The sequence below is a fragment of the Podarcis vaucheri genome, assembly GCF_965113315.1.
Source record: "Podarcis vaucheri genome assembly, chromosome: 6".
Lineage (NCBI taxonomy): Eukaryota > Metazoa > Chordata > Lepidosauria > Squamata > Lacertidae > Podarcis > Podarcis vaucheri.
In genome coordinates this window covers 101770316-101792423 of record NC_138764.1, presented here as the reverse complement: position 1 = coordinate 101792423, position 22108 = coordinate 101770316, and the positions used below count along the sequence as shown (strand labels likewise).

At 47.5% G+C, this 22108-nt stretch overlaps 2 protein-coding genes and 1 long non-coding RNA gene across 19 annotated transcripts in view; 2 read left to right on the top strand and 1 right to left on the bottom strand.

Moving 5' to 3' along the window:
- Window positions 1–220: 220 nt before the first annotated feature.
- On the bottom strand, window positions 221–2688 carry LOC309534444. The gene is made up of 2 exons (XR_014220731.1): window positions 1616–2688; window positions 221–415 (listed from the first exon to the last, which is right to left on the bottom strand). It is a non-coding gene; the product is annotated as an uncharacterized lncRNA (long non-coding RNA).
- Window positions 1174–22108, top strand: part of TPD52L2 (TPD52 like 2) — a 47893-nt gene continuing 26958 nt past the window's right edge. For 3 of the 17 annotated variants that reach the window (XM_082226422.1, XM_082226427.1, XM_082226425.1), the window contains exons 1-2: window positions 16262–16418; window positions 20861–21027. In XM_082226422.1, coding sequence (XP_082082548.1) covers window positions 16400–16418; window positions 20861–21027 — 186 coding nt within the window. In that variant the 5' untranslated portion in view covers window positions 16262–16399. Of the gene's footprint in view, window positions 1283–2715; window positions 2808–12330; window positions 12421–16259; window positions 16419–18203; window positions 18273–20860; window positions 21028–22108 lie in introns of those variants that run through there. The other 14 variants (XM_082226430.1, XM_082226419.1, XM_082226434.1 and 11 more) reach the window with 11 other exon arrangements.
- On the top strand, window positions 4286–6343 carry ABHD16B (abhydrolase domain containing 16B). Its single transcript, XM_082226239.1, has one exon. It carries the CDS (start codon window positions 4887–4889, stop codon window positions 6276–6278), a length of 1392 nt encoding a protein of 463 aa, XP_082082365.1. The 5' UTR covers window positions 4286–4886; the 3' UTR covers window positions 6279–6343.

Genomic DNA, 22108 nt, shown 5'->3' with positions numbered 1-22108 from the left:
ATAGAGTGAGCCGTCAGGGGAGCAGGAAAGCTGGACTTTGTCTCCAAGTCCACAGAGATGCATCAAGAGGCAGGAGCAGAGCCAGACCCAGGAAGGATCACACCTGGCTTCAGGTGAGGAGTTCTTGGCAGAACTGTTGCAGATATTTGAAGTGACTGGATGGAAAGAACTGACTCCCTTTGGAAGAAGTCATTGTCCAGACCCATAAATATATTATTCTAATTTTTTACTAGCAGAACTCTTCAGAATAAAACAGAAACATCAAATGATACATCTAAAACGTTATGCAATGTCTTGTGCTGTCTAGCACAGGCTCAGCAACCTACAAAATATGACATGATTCCATTTTTAGTTTGGAGTTGTTTTCTCTCTCTTAGTCAGAGAGGGTTTTTTACATGTCCTTACTTCCCAGATCCTTGAGACAAAAGATTTGCAACTCAATACCTTCATCGCATGATCTCAGGTTACAACACTCACATGTTCGCTACCAGAGAACAACAACCAGTTAGTCAATTATCAACTCAGGGAGAGCTCAGAGTGCTTTCCTTGGCTTTAATATAGCTCCATGGAAAATCCCCACATTAAACCTTTTCCTCAGTACACATTTAGGTATTCTCATTTCATTGTCTATTAAACTATTATACTCAACAGGGACAGGCTCCCAAATAGCTGTATAATATGTCTTGATCCATGCATTAGTCCAGGAGGTGCAGATGAGACCAGTTCCCAACGAAACCCACTGAAATCGACTTCCTCATGCACCCCTAGGGGAGGAGACTTAACCCAATGGGATGACATGCACATTGTTTACAGAAGGGCCCAGAACCAATCCCAGAGTCTTGCAGGATGATGAGCTCAGGTAGCAGGGCTGGAAAAGACCTCTGCAAGAACTCTGAGGAAATGCCGACAATGTGAACCTCAATTGAGCCCTCCAGATATCCTGTGGCCCTCCAGATATCGCTGGACTCCCATATCCATCAGCTCCAGCCAGTGCAGCAAGTAGAGATGATGGGAGTTGTAGTCTAGCAATATCTGGAGGGCTACAAGCTCCCCATCCCTAACCTTGATGGACCATTAAAATGCCTGATGGTTGCAGCTCCTCATGTGCTGCTTCGCTTACAGGACCCGCAGAAAGGCAAGGCATAATGTCATCACACTTAAGTGTTCCGCGGCAATGACATCACTGGGACTGAACTGTGATGTCACGAGGGTCAGGCTGATAATGGGAAATCTAATCTTCTCCCTCCTTCTTCTGCATTTCTACCTTTGGGATACACATAAGGTATCTTATCCTTCTAACAACATTACGATAAGCTTTGTGGATCAGGGCAAAAGCCCATCTAGTCGAACACCCTTTTCTCAGCCAGAAGTCTGTGGGAAATCCTCTATTTTTTCCTTAAACTGTTACTAGTAGTGGGTTCCACAGCGAAAGTTTGTGCTTGTTGCTGCCTGCTAGGCATTTGCTTCATGAGGGCCACTTAACACAATCCTTTCCTAACAGTGTCATTTAATGACACGTTTTTGAAAACGTTTTATTCGATACAGCTTTCCCTCCCTCTTCAGGGCTTATCGAGTGCTATGCTCCCCCTCTTTCCAGTATTTATCTCTTAGTCACAACTGGGACAGGTGTTCAAGGGCAACTGAGTGGCGGCTGGCAGCAGAATCCAAGGCCAGCAGAAGAAAAATATCTTGGCCTTGAAACAACAGACATGTCTCTGATAAAAATAATAGGGGAAAAGATAATTGAGCTTGGCACATATGTCTATTTCGCTAAGAGGTTCTTGAGACAGAGGTTCTTGGGAAATAGAGTTCAGGCTTTGTTCCAGTTTTATATAAGTGATGTTTATGGCAATTTGTAGAGCTGCAGACAAGGAGGGAGAGGTCTCTGCCCCAAGGAGCTTGCAGTCTAACATTTGGCAAAGGGGAGGTATGAGAAGGAAGGAGAAGGGTGTTGAAGAGAAGCAAGATACAAATGTGTGAACAGCTTTAGTCTGGGTAGCAGGGAGAGGTGAGGATTTGCACCTGAGGGCCACACTCAGCCTGAGGGCCACTTATGAACAGCTTCCTGAGGTCCACTTCCAAGTGGTGGGCAGGGCAACAAATGTAAAATTTGCCTTCCTGTGATAGGTTTGCTTCCACACATATGTATTTCTTTCCTCCAGCCGGACAAGAAGTTGCAATGGGTCTACTCTGAGTAGAATTTAGTTGGCTACGGCCCCAAGTTCACATAGAGTCATCCCTTATAAAACTGCCAGTATGTATTAATATCATTATAATTGCATACAGGGCCCTGCAGGATTCAACTTCCTTCCGCAGGGCCTGTAAGACAGAGCTATTCCGCCTGGCTTTCAATTTGAACTTAGCCTGATCTTTTATTCCCCTTCCTTCCCTCCCCCTCCCCTTTTTGTGAAGATTCCCTGCTCTGGGATCCCACCGCTAATTCTCCCCTGGTCTCCTCGCTGGCCCAAATAGGACTAATTTAGCCAGCTAGCCCTGGTGATCATCTAATGTTTATTGGATGGATTTCCCCCCTAAATTGATTTTTGAATTCTGATTTTATTGTTATTCATGTTTTATACTCTATTTTATGCTGTGTTTTGTTGCATCAATTAAGTGTTTTAAATTTGTTCTTAGCTGCCCTGAGCCCGGTTTTCTGAACCGGGAAGGGCAGGGTATAAATAAAAATTTATTATTATTATCATTTATTATTCATAGCTCGCCCTGTCTCATGGACTCAAGGCAGACAACTGCGATTTCACCTGAGGCCCACCTGATGAATGTGAACATGCAGGTTTTCAGAAAGCAAGGTTGGTCATTCAGTCGCGCTCTCTCTCTCTCTCTTCAATGAAAACTACAGTGGGGAACCTCAGGTAAAGGGGCCAAATCCAGCCCCTCCAGGTCTCTCTATGTGGCTGGAAATGTCCCCAGGTCGTGCCACAGATGTCAATAACCTCAGGTGTTTTTGCCAGACTGGAATCATAGAACTGTGAGGGGACACAAGGATCTTCTAGCCCATAGATGTCAACTTTTCCCTTTTCTTGCAAGGAATCCTATTCGGAATAAGGGAATTTCCCTTAAAAAAAGGGAAACGTTGACAGCTATGATCTAGCCCAACCCCCCTGTAGTGCAGTAATCTTTTGCCCAACATGGGGCTCGAACCCTCCAAGCTGAGATTAAGTTTCTCATGCTCTACAACCATCATTAAATCCAAAAGCATCTTTAAAACAGTCTTATTTCGACAAAAGTTTAGTTGATGCGAGTATTCATCTGTTTTTAGTCTATTGTTATTTTAACTCTTCGAACATTTAAAATCACAGTGGCTAACTTTTCTTATTGATGTTTTATTGTTTTGTCTTGTTTGTACTGCGGTACCTCAGGTTATAAACACCCTGGGTTACAAACACTTCAGGTTACAGACTCCGCTAACCCAGAAATAGTACCCCGGGTTAAGAACTTTGGTTCAGGATGAGAACAGAAATTGTGCTGCGGCGGCAGCGAGAGGCCCCATTAGCTAAAGTGGTAGCTCAGGTTAAGAACGATTTCAGGTTAAGAACGGACCTCCAGAATGAATTAAGTTTGTAACCAGAGGTACCACTGTAAACCACTTTTGAGGCTTTACAAGCAAATAGTGTATACATTATTATAAAATAAATAAATACAGTGGTGCCTCGCAAGATGAAAAGAATCCATTCTGTGATTTTCTTCGTCTAGCGGTTTTTTCGTCTTGCGAAGCAAGCCCATTGACGGATTAGCGGATTAGAGCTATTAGCGGCTTATCGGATCAGCTGATAAGCGGCTTAGCGGCTTAGAAAAGGGGGGGAACCCCCCGCAGGAACTCGCAAGACATTTTCGTCTTGCGAAGCAAACCCATAGGAGATTCGTTTTGCGAAGCACCTCCAAAACGGAAAACTCTTTCGTCTAGTGAGTTTTCCGTCTTGCGAGGCATTCGTCTTGCGGGGCACCACTGTAAATAAATAAGTGATATTTTGGCATGAGGGTCTGGGATTGTGTTTCCATGTGGGCATACAGTAACCTTACAGAAGTGAATGAGAGTGCATAAGAATGTGCATTAAGCAAGCAAACAACCTAATTGCTGTCGTCTGGATGTAAACCCCCCATGTTTCTTCCTTGGCTTCTCCAGCCCAAGGCAACAATAGCCAAGTTCTTATAATTTGCACCAGAACCCTGGCTGTTCACAGCCCTGATTGGCCGCTGTTTTATGATGTCACAAACCCCACCCCATCTCCTCTTGCAGAGCATCCCTGCAGTGTTTTAAAGCAGTGTTGGGGGGGGGGTTAAAATAAAGCACATCCACACCAGTACAGCCTGATTCCCCCTCCTTGCTCCGAAAGAAGGCGGGAATGAACTTCCAGTTGCTGAAATATCCACGGAGGGTTTGGGGAGGGTGGACTGACTACCTGAAGATTGGGGGAGAACGTGGCAAATGAGTTGATGTGATTCACTGACCAAGCCAGCTGCTAAAAGCGAGGGAGGTGTGGGCAGTAAAAGTGTGGAAGGACCACAGCCAGTCCTCTTTTCAGCGTTCATCTGGGGGCACCAGGACTGGTTGGTTTGGCTACTTCTGAGTGCTGGCCTCTGCTGCAATGTTCACAAAGGAGGCACGACCTCACTGATTGTGACACTTCCCTGTGGACTAGGGATACTGAGGCCCCCGGTGGGCAGGCGCCAATGACCACTTCACCATGGCCAAAGGGGTGAGCTCCAATCAGTTCCAAAGCCCGCATCATGTACCTATGAAGTAATCTATCCGTCAACGGGAAAGCTCTGGAGACGTCAGAAATATCTGCCGTGGGGCAACCTTCCTTGCCCACACCTCTTTTTATGTAATTTATGCCTCTCCTAGAAGATAACCGTTATCTCTCTCCATGTGCGTCTTCTGTTTTCCAAAGGCTCTGGCCCACATATTCAAAACCTATTTTACGGCCAGCTACGACTTTGAGTTCAGCAACTGGCCTGTTGACTTCCGGTGGGACGAGGCCGGCGTCAACGGCAGCTCCCCCAGCCACGGTGGCAGCAACAGAGGCCACGGTGGCTGCCCGATCCTGGTCAAAGCAGCGGCGAGAGCATGTCCGCTGGCATCGGCCTTGATAAAAGGCCCTAGCAAAGACCGGGTCTCGCGCTGGAACTTCCTCCGCCACTACAAGCAAATGCCCGGCCAGTTGGCCAGCTATATCATGGCACATTCTTTGGGTCGCTGGCTCATCTACCCCGGCTCTGTCTTCCTTCTGAACCAAGCACTGTTGCCCGTCCTGGCCAAGGGCCAAGCTCGCCTCTTGAGGGATTACAACGGGAAGCGGGCCAAGCTGGTGGCGTGCGACGGGAACAAGATTGACACCATGTTTGTGGACCGGAGGGACAAGCTGAAAGGACAAGGGGAGCAGCGAGGGAACCGGCTAGTGGTTTGCTGCGAGGGGAACGTCAGCTTCTACCAGTGGGGCTGCCTCTTCACCCCCTTGAGGACCGGGTACTCCGTGCTGGGGTGGAACCACCCCGGTTTCGCCGGGAGCACCGGCCAGCCCTACCCGGAGAACGACGCCAACGCGGTGGACGTCGTGATCCGGTACGCCACCTGCCGCCTGGGCTTCAACATAGAAGACATCGTTGTGTACGGGTGGTCCTTAGGGGGCTACTCGGCCACGTGGGCTGCCATGACGTACCCATCTCTGGGAGCCTTGGTGCTGGATGCCACTTTCGACGACCTGCTCCCCTTGGCCCTCAACATCATGCCCAAGAGCTGGAAGAAGCTGGTGGTTCGGACGGTGAAGGAGCACTTCAACCTCAACGTGGGGGAGCAGCTGTGCCACTACCAGGGACCCGTCTTGCTGATCCGCAGGACCAAAGACGAGGTCATCACCACCTGCCCGTTTGGCCTGGAGGACCAGATCACCAACCTCAGGTGCAACCGAGCCAACGAGCTGCTAGTTCAGCTCCTGGAATATCGCTACCCCGAAATCATGTCCCAGGACGGGTTGGAGGCTGTCCAGGTCTGGCTCAGGGCTGCCAACCCCAAACAGGAGGAGTCTGTTTACAAGCGCTACAGGATAAATGACGAGTGGTGTGTCAAGGAGCTTCAGAAGTACAAAGACAGCCTCGAGGACGGGAGCCCCTCTTTCCCTTGGAGGGTGGGGAAGCACCTCGCCCGCCGAGGGAAGCAGCTGATGGCCCTCTTCCTGGCCAAGAAGCACATGAGGAACGTGGACGCCACGCACTGGTCTCTCCTCAAGCCGGATGACTTTCAGATGCCCTGGAAGTTGTAGCAGGAGATGGGGAGAGGGATCAGGAGGAGAGAGAAAGACGCATAAAGAAAGAATGAGAAAGAGAAGGCTTGGGGAAGTTAATTGGGTGCCCCCAGATTTATCCTTCCCCGACAACAACGCTATGCTCTGTCAGTTCCTTTTGAGTTGTGGGGGGAGGAGAGGGAGGGAGAACAGAGACGGACATAGAACCATAGAGATGGAAAAGACCCTAATAATAATAATAATAATAATATTTTATTTATATCCTGCCCTCCCCAGCCAGAGCGGCTAACTACAGTAAAATAATACAGCATTCCAAAATCAATTCATTATAAAATCAGTTCAAATCAAATTAATGTCAACCATTGGGCTAGAGTTCTGTGAAGAATCACCAAAGGAGGGGGTCAGGCTGTGCCTTGGCCAAAGGCCTGGTGGAACAGCTCTGTCTTGCAGGCCCTGCGGAAAGATGTCAAGTCCCGCAGGGCCCTAGTCTCTTGTGACAGAGCGTTCCACCAGATCAGAGCCACAGCCGAAAAAGCCCTGGCTCTGGTTGAGGGCAGCCTAACCTCTCTGTGGCCCGGGATCTCCAATATGTTTTTGTTTGAAGACCATAAGATCCTCTGTGGGAGGTCCCGTAGGTACGAGGGTCCTAGAGTCTTCTAGCCAACCCCATGCAATGTGGGAATCAAAAGCACACCGTTGTGAAATGCAGAGAGTTGCCAACGGACAGCTCTTCCTTGATAATACACTGGTACCTCAGGTTAAGAACTTAATTCGTTCTGGAGGTCCGTTCTTAACCTGAACCTGTTCTTAACCTGAAGCACCACTTTAGCTAATGGGGCCTCCTGCTGCCGCCACGCCGCCGGAGCACGATTTCTGTTCTCATCCTGAAGCAAAGTTCTTAACCCGAGGTACTATTTCTGGGTTAGTGGAGTCTGTAACCTGAAGCGTCTGTAACCCGAGGTACCACTTTTGAGAGTGGGCTTAGGGTGGAGGTCATAAGCTTTGTTTGGCCCCATCCACGGTTGTTTGCTTTATTACCCTGCTGTGATGGGATGGTCAAGGGCCTTGTTTGCTTCCAAAGGGAGGCCCAAAATCTCAGCGTTCTCTCTGCCACAGCTAAGGGAAGCAAGCTAGGTTAGGGAGCATACGGTAACCCACCCAGGGATCATACAGCTCCGTCTTCACACAACTCCCTGTCCCCCAATTTTTGCCATCCGAGGCAGCCCCTTTGCTCCACCCAATGATAGAGCCGGCCCTGGTGTATGGAGGAGTTGCAATAAAGAACAAACAGCAGGGAGCTATTTGCCTTATTTTTGGACTATATATTGGGAGCAAATGTTCACATCACCCCTGCTTCATTCGTGTCGGATTCATTCCTGCTTGTGTACACACCAGGGGGTGTTGACAGCGGCGGGGATGTCTTTCCGCCATGCACAGTTGCTCACACCTTGGCTAGACGTGAATTAGGAAGGGCTTAAAGATCCCAATTAGTGCGAAGCTGGTTTGAGAAGCAACACATCAAACAGTAGTGTTTTATAGCAAAGTACAGGATACACCTGCATTTTGGATGACGGTATGTGAACATGGATTGTTCCCCGCACTGGAAAGGCAAGCAGTGCTTGGTAGATGGGAATATAAACACATCCTAAGGAAAGAGAGAGAGAGATTGTCCCAAAGTCACCAATGAGCTTTGTGGCTCGAATAGAGATTTGAACCCAGGTCTCCGTAGCCCTGGCTTGACCCTCTAACCACCCCCTTTATTTTTGTGACATGCAAACACTGGTGCTTTTAGAAGCTTGTGCATTTTGATGCGGAAGGGTGCTTGAAATCTAGGGGTGGTATTTGAAGAAGTTTATTCTGTGTAGACCTACTGAAATAAATGGACCTGTGGGTTAAACCACAGAGCCTAGGGCTTGCCGATCAGAAGGTCGGCGGTTCAAATCCCCGCGACGGGATGAGCTCCCGTTGCTCGGTCCCTGCTCCTGCCCACCTAGCAGTTCGAAAGCACGTCAAAGTGCAAGTAGATAAATAGGTACCACTCCGGCAGGAAGGTAAACGGCATTTCCGTGTGCTGCTCTGGTTCGCCAGAAGCGGCTTAGTCATGCTGGCCACATGACCCGGAAGCTGTACGCCGGCTCCCTCAGCCAGTAAAGTGAGATGAGTGCCACAACCCCAGAGTCGGCCACAACTGGACCTAATGGTCAGGGGTCCCCTTTACCTTTACCTTTTTAAAAAAACTTGTTCATTAATTTCAGTGGGTCTTACTCTGAGCAGAGTTTAGCTGATTATCACCCTGTGGCGCCTGATATGCGGGGGGGGGGGGGTATAGTTCTGCAAATGGAGAGCCTTTGGGGGCCCACTCCTATTTTTGTGATTTGCAGACATTTGTTTATTTATAGACGGATTTACATACCACCAATCCGTACAGCATAACATGGTAGAGTGCAACGATATTTTATTGTACGTATTCACCGTGTTTCATGGAAGACAATCTTGCTCGGCTACAAGTGATTGCCAAAGAAGAAGACAATATGTACAATAAAACAGAAAACACCATTAATCAGTATATAATTATAATTGTAAGGTTATAATTAAAATCACTAATTGAAAAAAGCAGCTGCAAAGGCCTATCTGCATTCAAAGGATCTGCCATAGACGTCTGAAAAATAGAAACAGATAGGTAGCCGTGTTGGTCTGCCATAGTCAAAATAAAAAAATTCCTTCCAGTAGCACCTTAGAGGCCAACTAAGAGTGTTATTGGCATGAGCTTTCGTGTGCATGCAAGCTCATACCAAGAACTAACTTAGTTGGTCTTTAAGGTGCTACTGGAAGGAATTTTTTTATTTTGAAAAATAGAAAGAGTGCCTGCAAATCTCTGCTGAATGAGTGGTCCCAGTGCTCGATTTACATACAGTGGTACCTCGGGTTAAGAACTTAATTTGTTCTGGAGGTCCGTTCTTAACCTGAAACTGTTCTCAACCTGAGACACCACTTTAGCTAATGGGGACTCCCGCTGCCGCTGCACTATTTCTGTTCTCATCCTGAAGCAAAGTTCTTAACCCGAGGAACTATTTTTGGGTTAGCGGAGTCTGTAACCTGAAGCGTCTGCAACTCGAGGTACCACTGTATAAGCTAAACAAGCTATAGCTTAGGGCCCAACTCTCTTGAGGGCCCCTCCAAAATTTTACTATTAATATAAATGTAAAGGGACCCCTGACCATTAGGTCCAGTCATGGCCGACTCTGGGGTTGCGGCGCTCATCTCGCTTTATTGGCCGAGGGAGCTGGCGTACAGCTTCCGGGTCATGTGGCCAGCATGACTAAGCCACTTCTGGCGAACCAGAGCAGTGCACGGAAACGCCGTTTACCTTCCCACCAGAGTGGTACCTATTTATCTACTTGTACTTTGACGTGCTTTCGAACTGCTAGGTGGGCAGGAGCTGGGACCGAAAGACGGGAGCTCACCCCGTCACGGGGATTTGAACCGCCGACCTTCTGATCGGCAAGCCCTAGGCTTTGTGGTTTAACCCACAGCACCACCTGCATCCCTCACTATTAATATACTTCTTAATTGTATTTCAGTTCAACAATTACTTTGATAAAATACATATTTTGTTATGTGCAAATGACTTTAGATAACTATTAGGTCCATAGATTACCATATAGCCTATATTCAACACAAAAAACAGTGGCAATTTGTTAGATAAAGGGCCCCATTACCTTCAGTAGCTTAGGGCCTCATCAAACCTAAATCCAGCCCTGATTGGTCCACAGCTGGGACCAGTGATCCTAAATGTTCAACTTCTAGTCAAGTCCAGTCAGATCTCTCTAACACTGAGGACAGCAGAGCGATGCATTTCTTAGGAATGACTGCAATGTCAAAAAAGGATGCCTGCTATTTTGCAACGTTTTGAGTTCGACTGAAAAATGGGTTTAACCATATCGTTTACATTTGGGTGCTTTCTAACAGCCAACACTGCTATCTGCAATGTTGGTCCATTGTAGGGGTCACTATAAAGCAGTGTGCCTGCTGCCCCTGCCAGATGCTGTTTCTGTTTGCACTTGTTTCCCATAAATCCACCCCACCCTGTTTCAACATTCACCAGAAATTTTAAAAAAGAAAATGCTATTAATATGAAAATGCAAATATTTTTTTCAAAACGTTTCCTCTCAAAATATGGATTTCCATGCAGTTGTTTTGACCAGAGAACAATGCCAGGACATTTGGGAAGAACAAAAGGCGATGCATAATTGAAGCTGCAATCCTAATCCCCTTTACCTGGGAGTAAGCGCCATTGAATTCAATTCTGAGTAGAAGATTGGGTTGTGAAATTTTCACTGCTTATTAGATTGGGTTGTGCGGATCAGATCAGTTATTATGAGGCTCCACAAATACTGAATTCCTCAAGCGCCCGTCGCTACTATAAAACTTTTTAAAAGTGTCCATCATTGTAAGGACCAGAGTGAATTGTTCCATAATTGTTATGTACTGAAGTTCTCACCCTGGGCCAGCAGGGGGATACTGTAGATACGGTAGTTCAGGTCCACATATGCAAATAAGGGATCGAAAATGACGTTCAGTGATTGGATAGTTAATGGTTACTGTTGCGTTGTAGTTGAGCTCTATATAAGCAGGCTGGCTGAACCCTTCAGTTCAGTTCTGGCCTGTGAATAAACAAGAGCTGTCTGAAGAATCGCTGTGTCGTCTGATATGTTAACCCACAACTTAACAATAATGGTGGCTTAACAACGAGAGATGTCAGAGTACAGATAAAGCATGGAGCTGTGAGAGAGCCTTATCAGCAGATTTGGGGGAAGGTGTCCGGGAGAACACAGATTTGCTACCGTCACAAAGACAAACTGTTGTGTCTTCATGTACCTGCAATGGAAACAGACCAGAAAGAGTCCCTGTCCGAACTATACATTTATAGCAGTATCATACCATTTTAAACACTCTCAGAGCTGTGGTTCTCAGAGTGGTTTAAAAATCAATCCCTCTGGGTAGGGAACTCTAAAGATTGTAGCTCTGTGAAGCAAATAGGAGTCCCCCAGCAACTCTCGGCTAGGGTTGCCATACGTCCAGGAAAATTAGGACATGTCCTCTTTTGGGGGGCCAACATACCTATCTGGGAGGATATTTACATTTTTTAAAAACATCTTTATTGCCTTTTTAAAATTTACAAAACAGGAAAATAAATTAACCCTTACACCCACATATACCGAAAAGAAAACAATACATAAACGAAAATATGAAAAGAAAACGATTAAAAAAGGAAAGGGGGGGGGAATTGTCAAATACACAAAATTATTTAAGGAGTACAAACCACTATTTGAACATTCTATATCCAAAGTTCCTAGAAAGACATTACCTTCATATTTCATCTTTTTTCCCTTTACGGTCACTTTCATTCTATTACACTAAACTGGTTTGAGTCCCTCCTATGTTAATTGACTTCCCTCTATCTCTTTTTGCGGTTTCCATATTTCTCTTACATTTGAGTAATCTGTATTCTATTATTTAAAAAAAAAATTCCCTTATTTTTACATTTGTTTACATTTTAAAGGAAATGTCTGGGTTTTTTTATTTTGGGGGGGTGGGTGGGGTTTTTTTGGGGGGGTGCATGGGCATGCTCAAGAGGGTGCTGTGCCCCAGAAGCGCCGCAGCAGAGTGAAGCCGCCGCAGCGAAGATCAGATATGAACTGGGGTCCTGCCACCGCTTGGGCTGTCAGTGGCTCAGGCTTGAGCTGCTCTGCACACCGCAGCTGCTGCCAGCCAGAGCTGGGGGGAAAGGCATGCACCTCTTTCCCTGGCTTGGGCTGTCCTCTTTTTTGCTCTTCAAGATACGGCAGCCCTACTCTCGGTGCACTTAACAAACTACAGCCTCCAGGATTCTTTGGGGCAAGGGAACCCATTCAAAGTGGTATCATACTGCTTTAAATGCACAGTGCAGATGGGGCCAGGCAGCCAGTTCTGGTGTCTGAAGAAGGAGGACCCATTTCTGTTGCTTACTGCTGGGATGTCACAAGTCAAGGCTGTCAGCCCAGAATCTCTTATCTGTTTCTCCCCCCAGGTGCAGGGTGCACGTGGACCCTCAGGCCTAAGTCCCTTGGGGGGACTATCAGGCGGTCTCTCTCTCTTTCCAAAAGCACCAGCATGATCAGTAAGTATGCACAGCCATAGAATCCTAGAACTGCACACTGGGGAGGGACCTCGTGGGTCATCTAGTCCAACCCCCTGCAAAGCAGGGCTCTTTTGCCCAATGTATGTTTCTGAGCACAATTCAGAGTGTTGGTGCTGACCTTTAAACCCCTAAATGGCCTTGGCTCACTATACTTGAAGGAGCGTCCCCACCCCCATTGTCCATCCCGGACGCTGAGGTCCTGCTCCGAGGGCCTTCTGGCGGTTCCCTCACTGCGAGAAGCCAAGTTACAGGGAACCAAGGAGAGGGCCTCCTCGGTAGTGGCGCCCGCCCTGTGGAACGCCCTCCCACCGTCAAAGAGAACTATCTGACTTTTAGAAGACATCTGAAGGCAGCCAATCCCTTTTCCCAAAGAATTCTGGGAACAGGGATCTCCTAACAGCACTTTTAACAAAATAATGCCCAGAATTATTTGGGACTCTGAAAGTGGTATTAAAGTGTTTTAAACATATGGTGCGGATGCTGAAAATGTCAAGGATTTAACTTGGGACCAGGCCAAACTTCGGGAAGGCTGAAAGTTCAGCCTGGGTATTTTTGTTTTTTAAGGGGACAGGGCAAAACTGAACGAAAGGTGGTGTATCAAACCAGTTCCCTTATTTTGCCTTTGGGATGCTGGTGGGTGAATTTTGTAGGAGTGTGAGAGTCATGTCAGCAAGGGCGCTTACGGCCTCCATGCTGCTGACAGCTGCCATTTTAATACCCCCACCCAAGACTTACCCCAGAAGGGCAATACTTTGTGATGTTTCTGTAATTTATTTATTTATTTGTTAGATCTTTTAGTCAAGATCCAGGGTGGGTTACAACAATAAAATATATACTGGTAAAACAGATGAAGCATCGTAACCATCAAAAACTGTAAAAAACGGTTCCATTTATAAAGGAATTCCATATATAGCAACAATGTGGACATTTTGAAACAATTCCACATATGAAAACAGGTATAACACACAAAAAAATAGTTCCACTACAGAAGCAGACAAATGGGATAACTGAAGAAGAAATTCAATTCATGTAGAAAAGACAATTGAGGTGTCTGTCTAATCTGTAAGGGGAGTCCCAAAGGGTAGTTGCTACCACAATAAAGGTCCAGTTCCTGAGAAGAAAGACCTCTTCACTGCATAATGCGGCATGCAGATGTCCCTGAAAGCAGAAATGGTTAGGTCGGAATGATTTCCCCAGAAATCCCTTTAAAAGTGGTTAAGCTAGATTGCCTCAGCTAAGCTGTAACATGAGAGCTTATTTTCCAAGTGACTCACCACTTGCCCCTCGCTTGCGGAACATCTTTCTGCCAGGATGCTAAACCAAGGTGCATGGATTTAGAGATATTAATTTAGAGATGTGAAAGCAACAAGCCTGGGGCAGAAGGGATACCTGGGCTGATACCTCCACCTACAGACCAAAGGGAGACATAACAGACTGAAGGAAGGACAGGAGAAGTGAAGACTCCCCTACTAATCAAACCCATCAGAGCAGCCTTTACCAAGCTAGTACCCTGCAGATGATTGTCAACCAAAACTTCCATCAGTCCCAGGCTTAATGGAGTTATGAGTCCCATTAAACTCAGCAAGGCTTGTTGTTGTTTAGTCGTGTCCGACTCTTGGTGACCCCATGGACCAGAGCACACCAGGCACTCCTGTCTTCCACTGCCTCCCGCAGTTTGGTCAAACTCATGCTAGTAGCTTCGAGAACACTGTCCAACTATATCGTCCTCTGTCGTCCCCTTCTCCTTGTGCCCTCCATCTTTCCCACCGTCAGGTTCTTTTCCAGGGAGTCTTCTCTTTTCATGAGGTGGCCAAAGTATTGGAGCCTCAGCTTCAGGATCTGTCCTTCCAGTGAGCACTCAGGGCTGATTTCCTTCAGAATGGAGAGGTTTGATCTTCTTGCAGTCCATGGGAGACTCAAGAGTCTCCTCCAGCACCAGAATTCAAAAGCATCCATTCTTCGGCGATCAGCCTTCTTTATGGTCCAGCTCTCACTTCCATACATCACTACTGGGAAAACCATAGCTTTAACTATACGGACCTTTGTTGGCAAGGTGATGTCTCTGCTTTTTAAGAAGTAGTACTGGCCCAACAATTTTTTTGGGGGGGGGAGAGGAAAAGGGAAATGTGAGCTATTAGGCTTGCTTACTCTTTGCACATAGGTGCAAACTGTTTCTGCAACCTGCTCAAATGTTTGTGTGAAAGGGCGTATACCAGTGATGGCCAAACTTGGCTCTCCAGCTGTTTTTGGACTACAAGTCCCATCATTCTTAGCTAACAGGATCAGTGGTCAGGGATGATGGGAATTGTAGTCCCAAAACAGCTGGAGGGGCAAGTTTGGCCATCACTGGTGTATGCAGTTCATTTATCGGGTACACACAAACTGCACACCTGTTGAATAGCCAGTTATATATATGACCTCAGGTATGCAGATGACAAAACCTTGATGGCAGAAAGTGAGGAGGAATTAAAGAACCTTTAAATGAGGGTGAAAGAAGAGAGCGCAAAATATGGTCTGAAGCTCAACATCAAAAAACAAACAAACCAAGATCACGGCCACTGGTCCCATCACCTCCTGGCAAATAGAAGGGGAAGAAATGGAGGCAGTGAGAGATTTTACTTTCTTGGGCTCCATGATCACTGCAGATGGTGACAGCAGCCACGGAATTAAAAGACGCCTGCTTCTTGGGAGAAAAGCAATGACAAACCTAGACAGCATCTTAAAAAGCAGAGACATCATCTTGCCGACAAAGGTCCATATAGTTAAAGCTATGGTTTCCCCAGTAGTGATGTATGGAAGTGAGAGCTGGACCATAAAGAAGGCTGATGGCTGAAGAATTAGTGCTTTTGAATTATGGTGCTGGAGGAGACTCTTGAGAGTCCCGTGGACTGCAAGAAGACCAAACCTCTCCATTCTGAAGGAAATCAGCCCTGAGTGCTCACTGGAAGGACAGATCCTGAAGCTGAGGCTCCAATACTTTGGCCACCTCATGAGAAGAGAAGACTCCCTGGAAAAGACCCTGATGTTGGGAAAGATGGAGGGCCCAAGGAGAAGGGGATGACGGAGGACGAGATGGTTGGACAGTGTTCTCGAAGCCACAAACATGAGTCTGACCAAACTGTGGGAGGCAGTGGAAGACAGGAGTGTCTGGCGTGCTCTGGTCCAGGGGGTCACGAAGAGGCGGACACGACTAAATGACTAAACAACAACATATATAAATGACTAAGTAACTGCAGTTGCGCACCGCAGACTTCTGTCACCCCTCAAACCACGTCCAGGGCAGCGCCGTCGACAAGGCTGCCCGGAAATCACAAGCGCAACTTTGCGTTTGAACCCCTTTGGTCTGCAGCCAAAGAGCGACACCAAAGGGCTGCGGGCTGGAGCGAACCCGCAGGCTAGTTCCGGATCCCGGTCGCAGGTCGTAACAGCGCGTGGACTGAACGGCGAAGACATTTAAGGTTCAGTGCAGAATCAGGAACAGAAATGCAATTTCTGTTTAGGTTTCTACGCCAGCCTTTAAAAATGCTTCCGAGATAGGCTCGAGGCAGACTGGCCTGTTTTGAAACAGCCACGCTTTTCTCCCCAAAGCAGGGGGGGAAAGGGAGGGGGAACCGAAGGATAACGGCACACCTCGGCCAACGTGGAGAAAGCAAATGGAGAGTCTAATCCCGATTTATATTGAGGATTTCTCCTCAATGCAGAAGCGTCAAAAGGGATCCGGAAATGAGGACGCAGCTTTGGCCTTTGGCAATTTCCTCTTTAAGGCCGCAAGCGCCTACTGATGACGTTACTAGCTGCGACTTCCGGGGGAAGCCGGAAGTGAGCGTGTGTGTGTGCGGAGACGGAAGAGCGGGTGGCGTGTGACGTCGCCGCGCCGTCAAGCCAGGAGTTTGTTGCCGCTGCTGCCGCCGCCGCCGCCTCCTTCCCTCGCGTAGCTGCGCAGCGGCCTCCGGGCGAGATGGAGAGCGCCAGCCAGGGTAGGCCAAGGCAGGCCGGGCCGGGGAGAGGGCCGCCGCCGCCGCCTCGTCCCCCTGGGAAGGCCGCGCGGGGGCGGGAGGAGGCCAGGCCCCGGGGCGGGACGCATCCTGCCTCCGGCCCGCTCTCGGCTTCCTCCAGGGCGGCACCGCCTCGGGCTGAAGGGGGGCGGCGGGTGGGGCGGGGCCTGGCAAGCCAGCGCATCCCTGCATGTAGAAAGCTAGCCTGTCGGGGACGAGGCTTCTGGGCCATGGAAGTGGACAGAGCCCTGCATGGAGAAAGCTAGTATGTTGAGGGGAAGGTTTCTAGCCTGTATAAGCGAAGCGATTCCTGCACGTAGAAAGCTAGCCTATCAGGGCTGTGGCTTCTAGGCCATGTATGCAGGCAGAGCCCTGTATGTAGAAAGCCAGCGTATCGGGGAGATGGTTTCTAGGCTGTGTAAGTGGACAGATTCCTGCATGTAGAAAGGTAACTTGTAGGGGTAGGATTTTAGCCCGTATATAAGTAGGCAAAGCTTCTAAGGTTAAGTGAAGAGATTCCTTCATGTAGAAAGCTAGCCTGTCAGGGATGAGGCTTCTGGGCCATGTAAGTGGGCAGAGCCCTGCATGGAGAAAGCCAGCGTATCGGGGAGACGGTTTCTAGGCTGTGTAAGTGGACAGATTCCTGCATGTAGAAAGCTAGCCTGTCAGGGATGAGGCTTCTGGGCCATGTAAGTGGACAGAGCCCTGCATGGAGAAAGCTAGTATGTCGAGGGGAGGTTTCTAGACTGTATAAGCGAAGAGATTCCTGCATGTAGAAAGGTAACTTATAGGGGTAGGAGTTTAGCCCGTGTGTAAATAGGCAAAGCCCTGTATGTAGAAAGCCAGCATATTAGGGAGAAGGCTTCTAGGCTAAGTGAAGAGATTCTTGCATGTAGAAAGCTAGCATGTCGGAATGTGGCTTCTAGATAATGTATGCAGGCAGAGCCCTGTCTGAAGAAAGCCAGTGTATCGGGGAGACGGTTTCTAGGCTGTGTAAGTGAACAGATTCCTGCACGTGGAAAGGTGGTATATTGCGAAGAAGGCTTCTAAGCCAGCCTACTCTCTGATATTAGATTACTATGTGCAGGGGTTTTGAAAACCACTTGAAGGTTTTTTTGTTTTATTTTACGATCATGGGGTGTATAAATGTTATGAAAAGGGGGGAAATGATTCTCCCCCCCCCCTTTTATTTGTATTGTGGAACAAGGTGAGTTTCGGTGTGCAGGCTGGCAGGCATGTTATGTGGGAGCCTTCTCAGAGGTAGCCCCATGATTATGGGATACCCTTCCTGATTCCAGTAGCTCCTCCCTTGCGAGCTTTTAAATGGGGATTGAGCATCTGTTTGTTTTTGGGGAGTGGCCTTTGAAAGCAGATGCTGGGGTTTCGGCTGGCTGGAGAGTTTATAAGGTCATAGCTGGTGCTGGTGTTTTTCCTATGCTGATTAGAGTAATTCTTGTAATTAATTATGTATTCCTTTTAAGCTGGCAGGGAACTTGTCTTAAGTAGCAGCTACCCTAAATATACCCCACAGCTTTATTATTACTATTTTTTTTAAAAAAAATTATTTTTATTGTTCATTAAATAAAAATAAGACCACCTCAAAGTTGAGAGCTGGGCCTGGATCTAAATCCAGTGCAGCAGGAATGTTTGCTTTTGAGGTGGGTTGGGTTAGAGTGCGCCACATGGAGAGTGAGTGGGAAGGGGATTATTAAGAAAGGAAGGTGTTTACATGCAAGAGTTGTTTCTGTGTAGGCCCAGCTGAGGGAAGAAGTTGGTGGATCAGAGAGCTTACATAGGTCTCCTCTCCTCTTTTAATCCCAACAACAAGTCTGTGAGGTAGGTCAAGTTCAGAGGCAACGGCTGGCCCAAGGACACTCAGTGGGGGTCGTGGCGGAGTGGGGACTTGAACCATAGCTGTCAATGTTTCCCTTTTTTTAAAGGGAAATTCCCTTATTCTCAATAGGATTCGTTGCAAGAAAAGGGAGAAGTTGACAGCTATGATTTGAACCCTGGTTGGATGGGCATGATGGTTGAATTTAGGTGGGCAGGGCATATGGATTGCTGAGTGATCATGGGAGTCAGGAGACTCCAAATGTTAAGCTTGGTCTTTGATTCTGCACTGCCCCTTACGCAGGGAGCCCCAAGGATTTGATCAGGGGGCTAGGTGAGGAGGACCTGCGGTGGAATTCCAGGAGGCTGAATGCAGAGCTCGAGAATCTGAGCTACCCACCATCCTTTTAAGTGGGTTAGCTTGAGATCAAAGAGTTATAGCTTTGAGCTTCAGTGGATTCCCTGCTTTCATTTTTCTTGAGAGGTTTGCCTTTGATGCTTACCAGCAAAGAATGAAAGCACACGGTCTGTGTGATTCTCCTCTGTTTTTCAAACAGCTGCATTAATTTCTTACGTGCTTATGTAGGCTCTCGACTCCCGTCTGTGTGTGTAGTGATGCTTTGTTTGCTAAACTAACCTTTTGCCTGCTCCTTTGTGTCTTTGAAAGTGCAGCTACTATCTTATCTGCAGGGCTTTTGAGGGGTAATGACAGCAAGAGTACTTCGTTTTATGCTGAAAAGTGGTCAGCTTGCAATTTCTAGAGCTGGGATGGGAGCCTGGGGCCCTAGACCCAAACTTCTCATCTGCCCCTTGCTGTCTGGAGCGGATCTGGAGGGCCCCAGCTCAGGTGCCCCACCCCTGCCCTAGAGGGTGTCATCGCAATTGCTGAAGAGTAACGTAATTCGGGACGTGGGTGGCGCTGTGGGTTAAACCACAGAGCCCAGGGCTTGCCGATCAAAAGGTAGGCGGTTCGAATCCCCGCGACGGGGTGAGCTCCCGTTGCTTGGTCCCTGCTCCTGCCAACCTAGCAGTTCGAAAGCACGTCAAAGTGCAAGTAGATAAATAGGTACCACTCCAGCGGGAAGGTAAACGGCGTTTCCGTGCGCTGCTCTGGTTCGCCAGAAGCGGCTTAGTCATGCTGGCCACATGACCTGGAAGCTGTACGCCGGCTCCCTTGGCCAGTAAAGCGAGATGAGCGCCGCAACCCCAGAGTCGGCCATGACTGGACCTAATGGTCAGGGGTCCCTTTACCTTAACGTAATTCAGCAGAATTGGAAAAACTCCTGAAGCTTGCCTTTGTGGGAAATGGTTAGGGCTTGTACAGCGAGGTCATATTGCATTAGCTTCATTTATTCATGTCTTGCACTTCCATCCCTCTAAGCAAGCAGCAAGGTGATTTATAGCCTTGCAGCAAAACGATGAGCTCGTCGTAGAGATAGCAAGTTAGCAAGCTTCTCCCCCACAAACTTTGGAACAGAGTGTGGATTTTGGCTTTTCTGCCTCGTCTATATCACACTTCCTCTTCCCTGCCCCAAGCTCATGTTCAGCCAGAAACTAGAGACCTTTCTGTTTACCCCACCCTTTTGGGCTCAGAGGAGCTCCTCTGCCAGAACTGTCAGCATAATATCACTCCTGAGGCAGCTGGGCCACCAAATCCCCTGGCACACTTCCAATATAGATTACAAGAAGCAAGGCAACCCATTGTGGTCTTAATAGGGCCACCCCTTCGTTTTGCAGGGGGAATGAGAATAATGTGAGGATGTGTGCAGTATAGATGCGGTCTTCAGAATGCCAGTACAGTGGTACGTCGGGTTACATACGCTTCAAGTTACAGATTCCGCTAATCCAGAAATATTACCTCGGGTTAAGAACTTTGCTTCAGGATGAGGACAGAAATCGTGCAGCAGTGGCGGGAGGCCCCATTAGCTAAAGTGGTCTTCAGGTTAAGAACAGTTTCAGGGTTAAGAACGGACCTCTGGAACGAATTAAGTACGTAACCAGGGGTACCACTGTGCTAGCGTTGGCTCCCTTATCCAAGGGTATGGAAGGGGAAGGACTGTAGTTTATAGATCTGCCCTGAGCATTCAAATCCTGGCATCTCCAGGTTGGGCTGGCAGAGACCCCTTTCTGAAACTGGAGAGCTCCTGCCAGTTAGTGTATACAATACTAAGGTAGATGGCCTTGATAATAAAAGGTCAAGTCCCTATGTACGCTCTGGCAAACCTGGGTTTGTTGCTGGGTTACTGTGTGAGGCAGCCTTGAGCTACCTGCTCTCCCTGCAAGGAGAATGACAAGATCGCTAGATTGCCATCCCCGAACGTGTCAGCTGGGGGGGAAGGGAAGAGGCCATGTCTCCAGGGACAGCAGACGGTGCACAGCTGTTGTGGATGCAGCTTGTGGGGAGCTGCTTCTCTGGAGCTTTTGATAATGCAAATATGCTTCTGCGGGTCTCTTGAGCAGGACTTGATTTAGAGCAGCCTGTTCCTCTTTTCCCTCTTCACCTTCGCCGTATCGAGGGGCGCCTGCAAGACTAACATGCTCTGCCTTTTAGCTGCTTATCCTTTCCCCCCTGGTTTGCTTCTTGTCCATGACAGATATCAACCTTAACTCTCCCAACAAAGGTCTGTTGTCGGATACTATGACAGATGTGCCTGTGGATAACACGAGCGCTGCCGCTACCGCTGCTCCTCCTGCAAGGGCCTCGGCCTACAATGGGCTCACAGAAGCGGAGGAAGAGGAGCTAAGGGCCGAGCTGGTCAAGGTAAAGGAGGCTGCCTCCACACTCTGCTCTTCTCCATTCTGTGCTCTGTTGCTGCGGTACAAGGGAGCCCAGATAATTCTTCCTCTGTAGCTCTAAAGAGACTTAGAAAGCCCACAGAACAGAATTTCTAAAGTGCCTGGTGTAACCTTGTAGTTCCCTCTTTTGTAGACGTGTTCCTTCAGAGCAGTTGTCCCTCAAAACTGGGTCTCCAGCTGTTGTTGGACTACAACTCCCATCATCCTTAGCTGGCACCAGTGGTCAGGGATAATGGAAGTTGTAGTCCAACAGCAGCTGGAGACCCAAGTTTGAGGAAACACTGCTCTAAGCCTTAGACAATATTGTGGCATTTGTTGTGTTTTTTAATGATATTTATTAGAAGTTTAAAGATTACAGAAAAAAGAAAAAAGAAAACAATAGAAAATTTAACAGAACATACCTTACAATATATAAAAAGAAAAACATAGAAGAACAATACAACAAGACAACAAAAAGAAACAAAAACATTAAAACACACATCCAATATTCCATATCTTTACCTTTCATTTACGTGTTTCATCGACCTCCTCACACCTCCCTTTTTTGTATTCTAGTTCAATTAGCTATTTCAGCAAATTCTTTCCATCTTTCTCAATTTTTGTTCTATAATTTATCTTAACGGTCTAACCTTAAATTTTTCCATTTTGGCCCATTATCAATCAGTTTTTACTTAATTCTTTATTACATTTCTGCTAAAGCCATATAGCTTCATTCCAGCATCCTTCTAACATTCATTAATTTTGCAATATTTCTGTAAATATACTTTAAATTTTTTCCAATCTTCTTCCACCGACTCTTCTCCCTGGTCTCGGATTCTGCCAGTCATTTCCGCCAATTCCATGTAGTCCATCAGCTTCATCTGCCATTCTTCCCTCGTGGGTAGATCTTGTGTCTTCCAATACTTTGCGATAAGTATTCTTGCTGCTGTTGTGGCATACATAAAAAAGTTCTATCTTTCCTTGGCACCAATTGGCCGACCATGCCCAGGAGAAAGGCCTCTGGTTTCTTCAGGAAGGTATATTTAAATACCTTTTTCATTTCATTA

What these genes read in the sequence shown, in the direction of transcription:
- ABHD16B (XM_082226239.1), top strand. Translation starts at nt 4,887, where the DNA reads ATGTGCGTCTTCTGTTTTCCAAAGGCTCTGGCCCACATATTCAAAACC.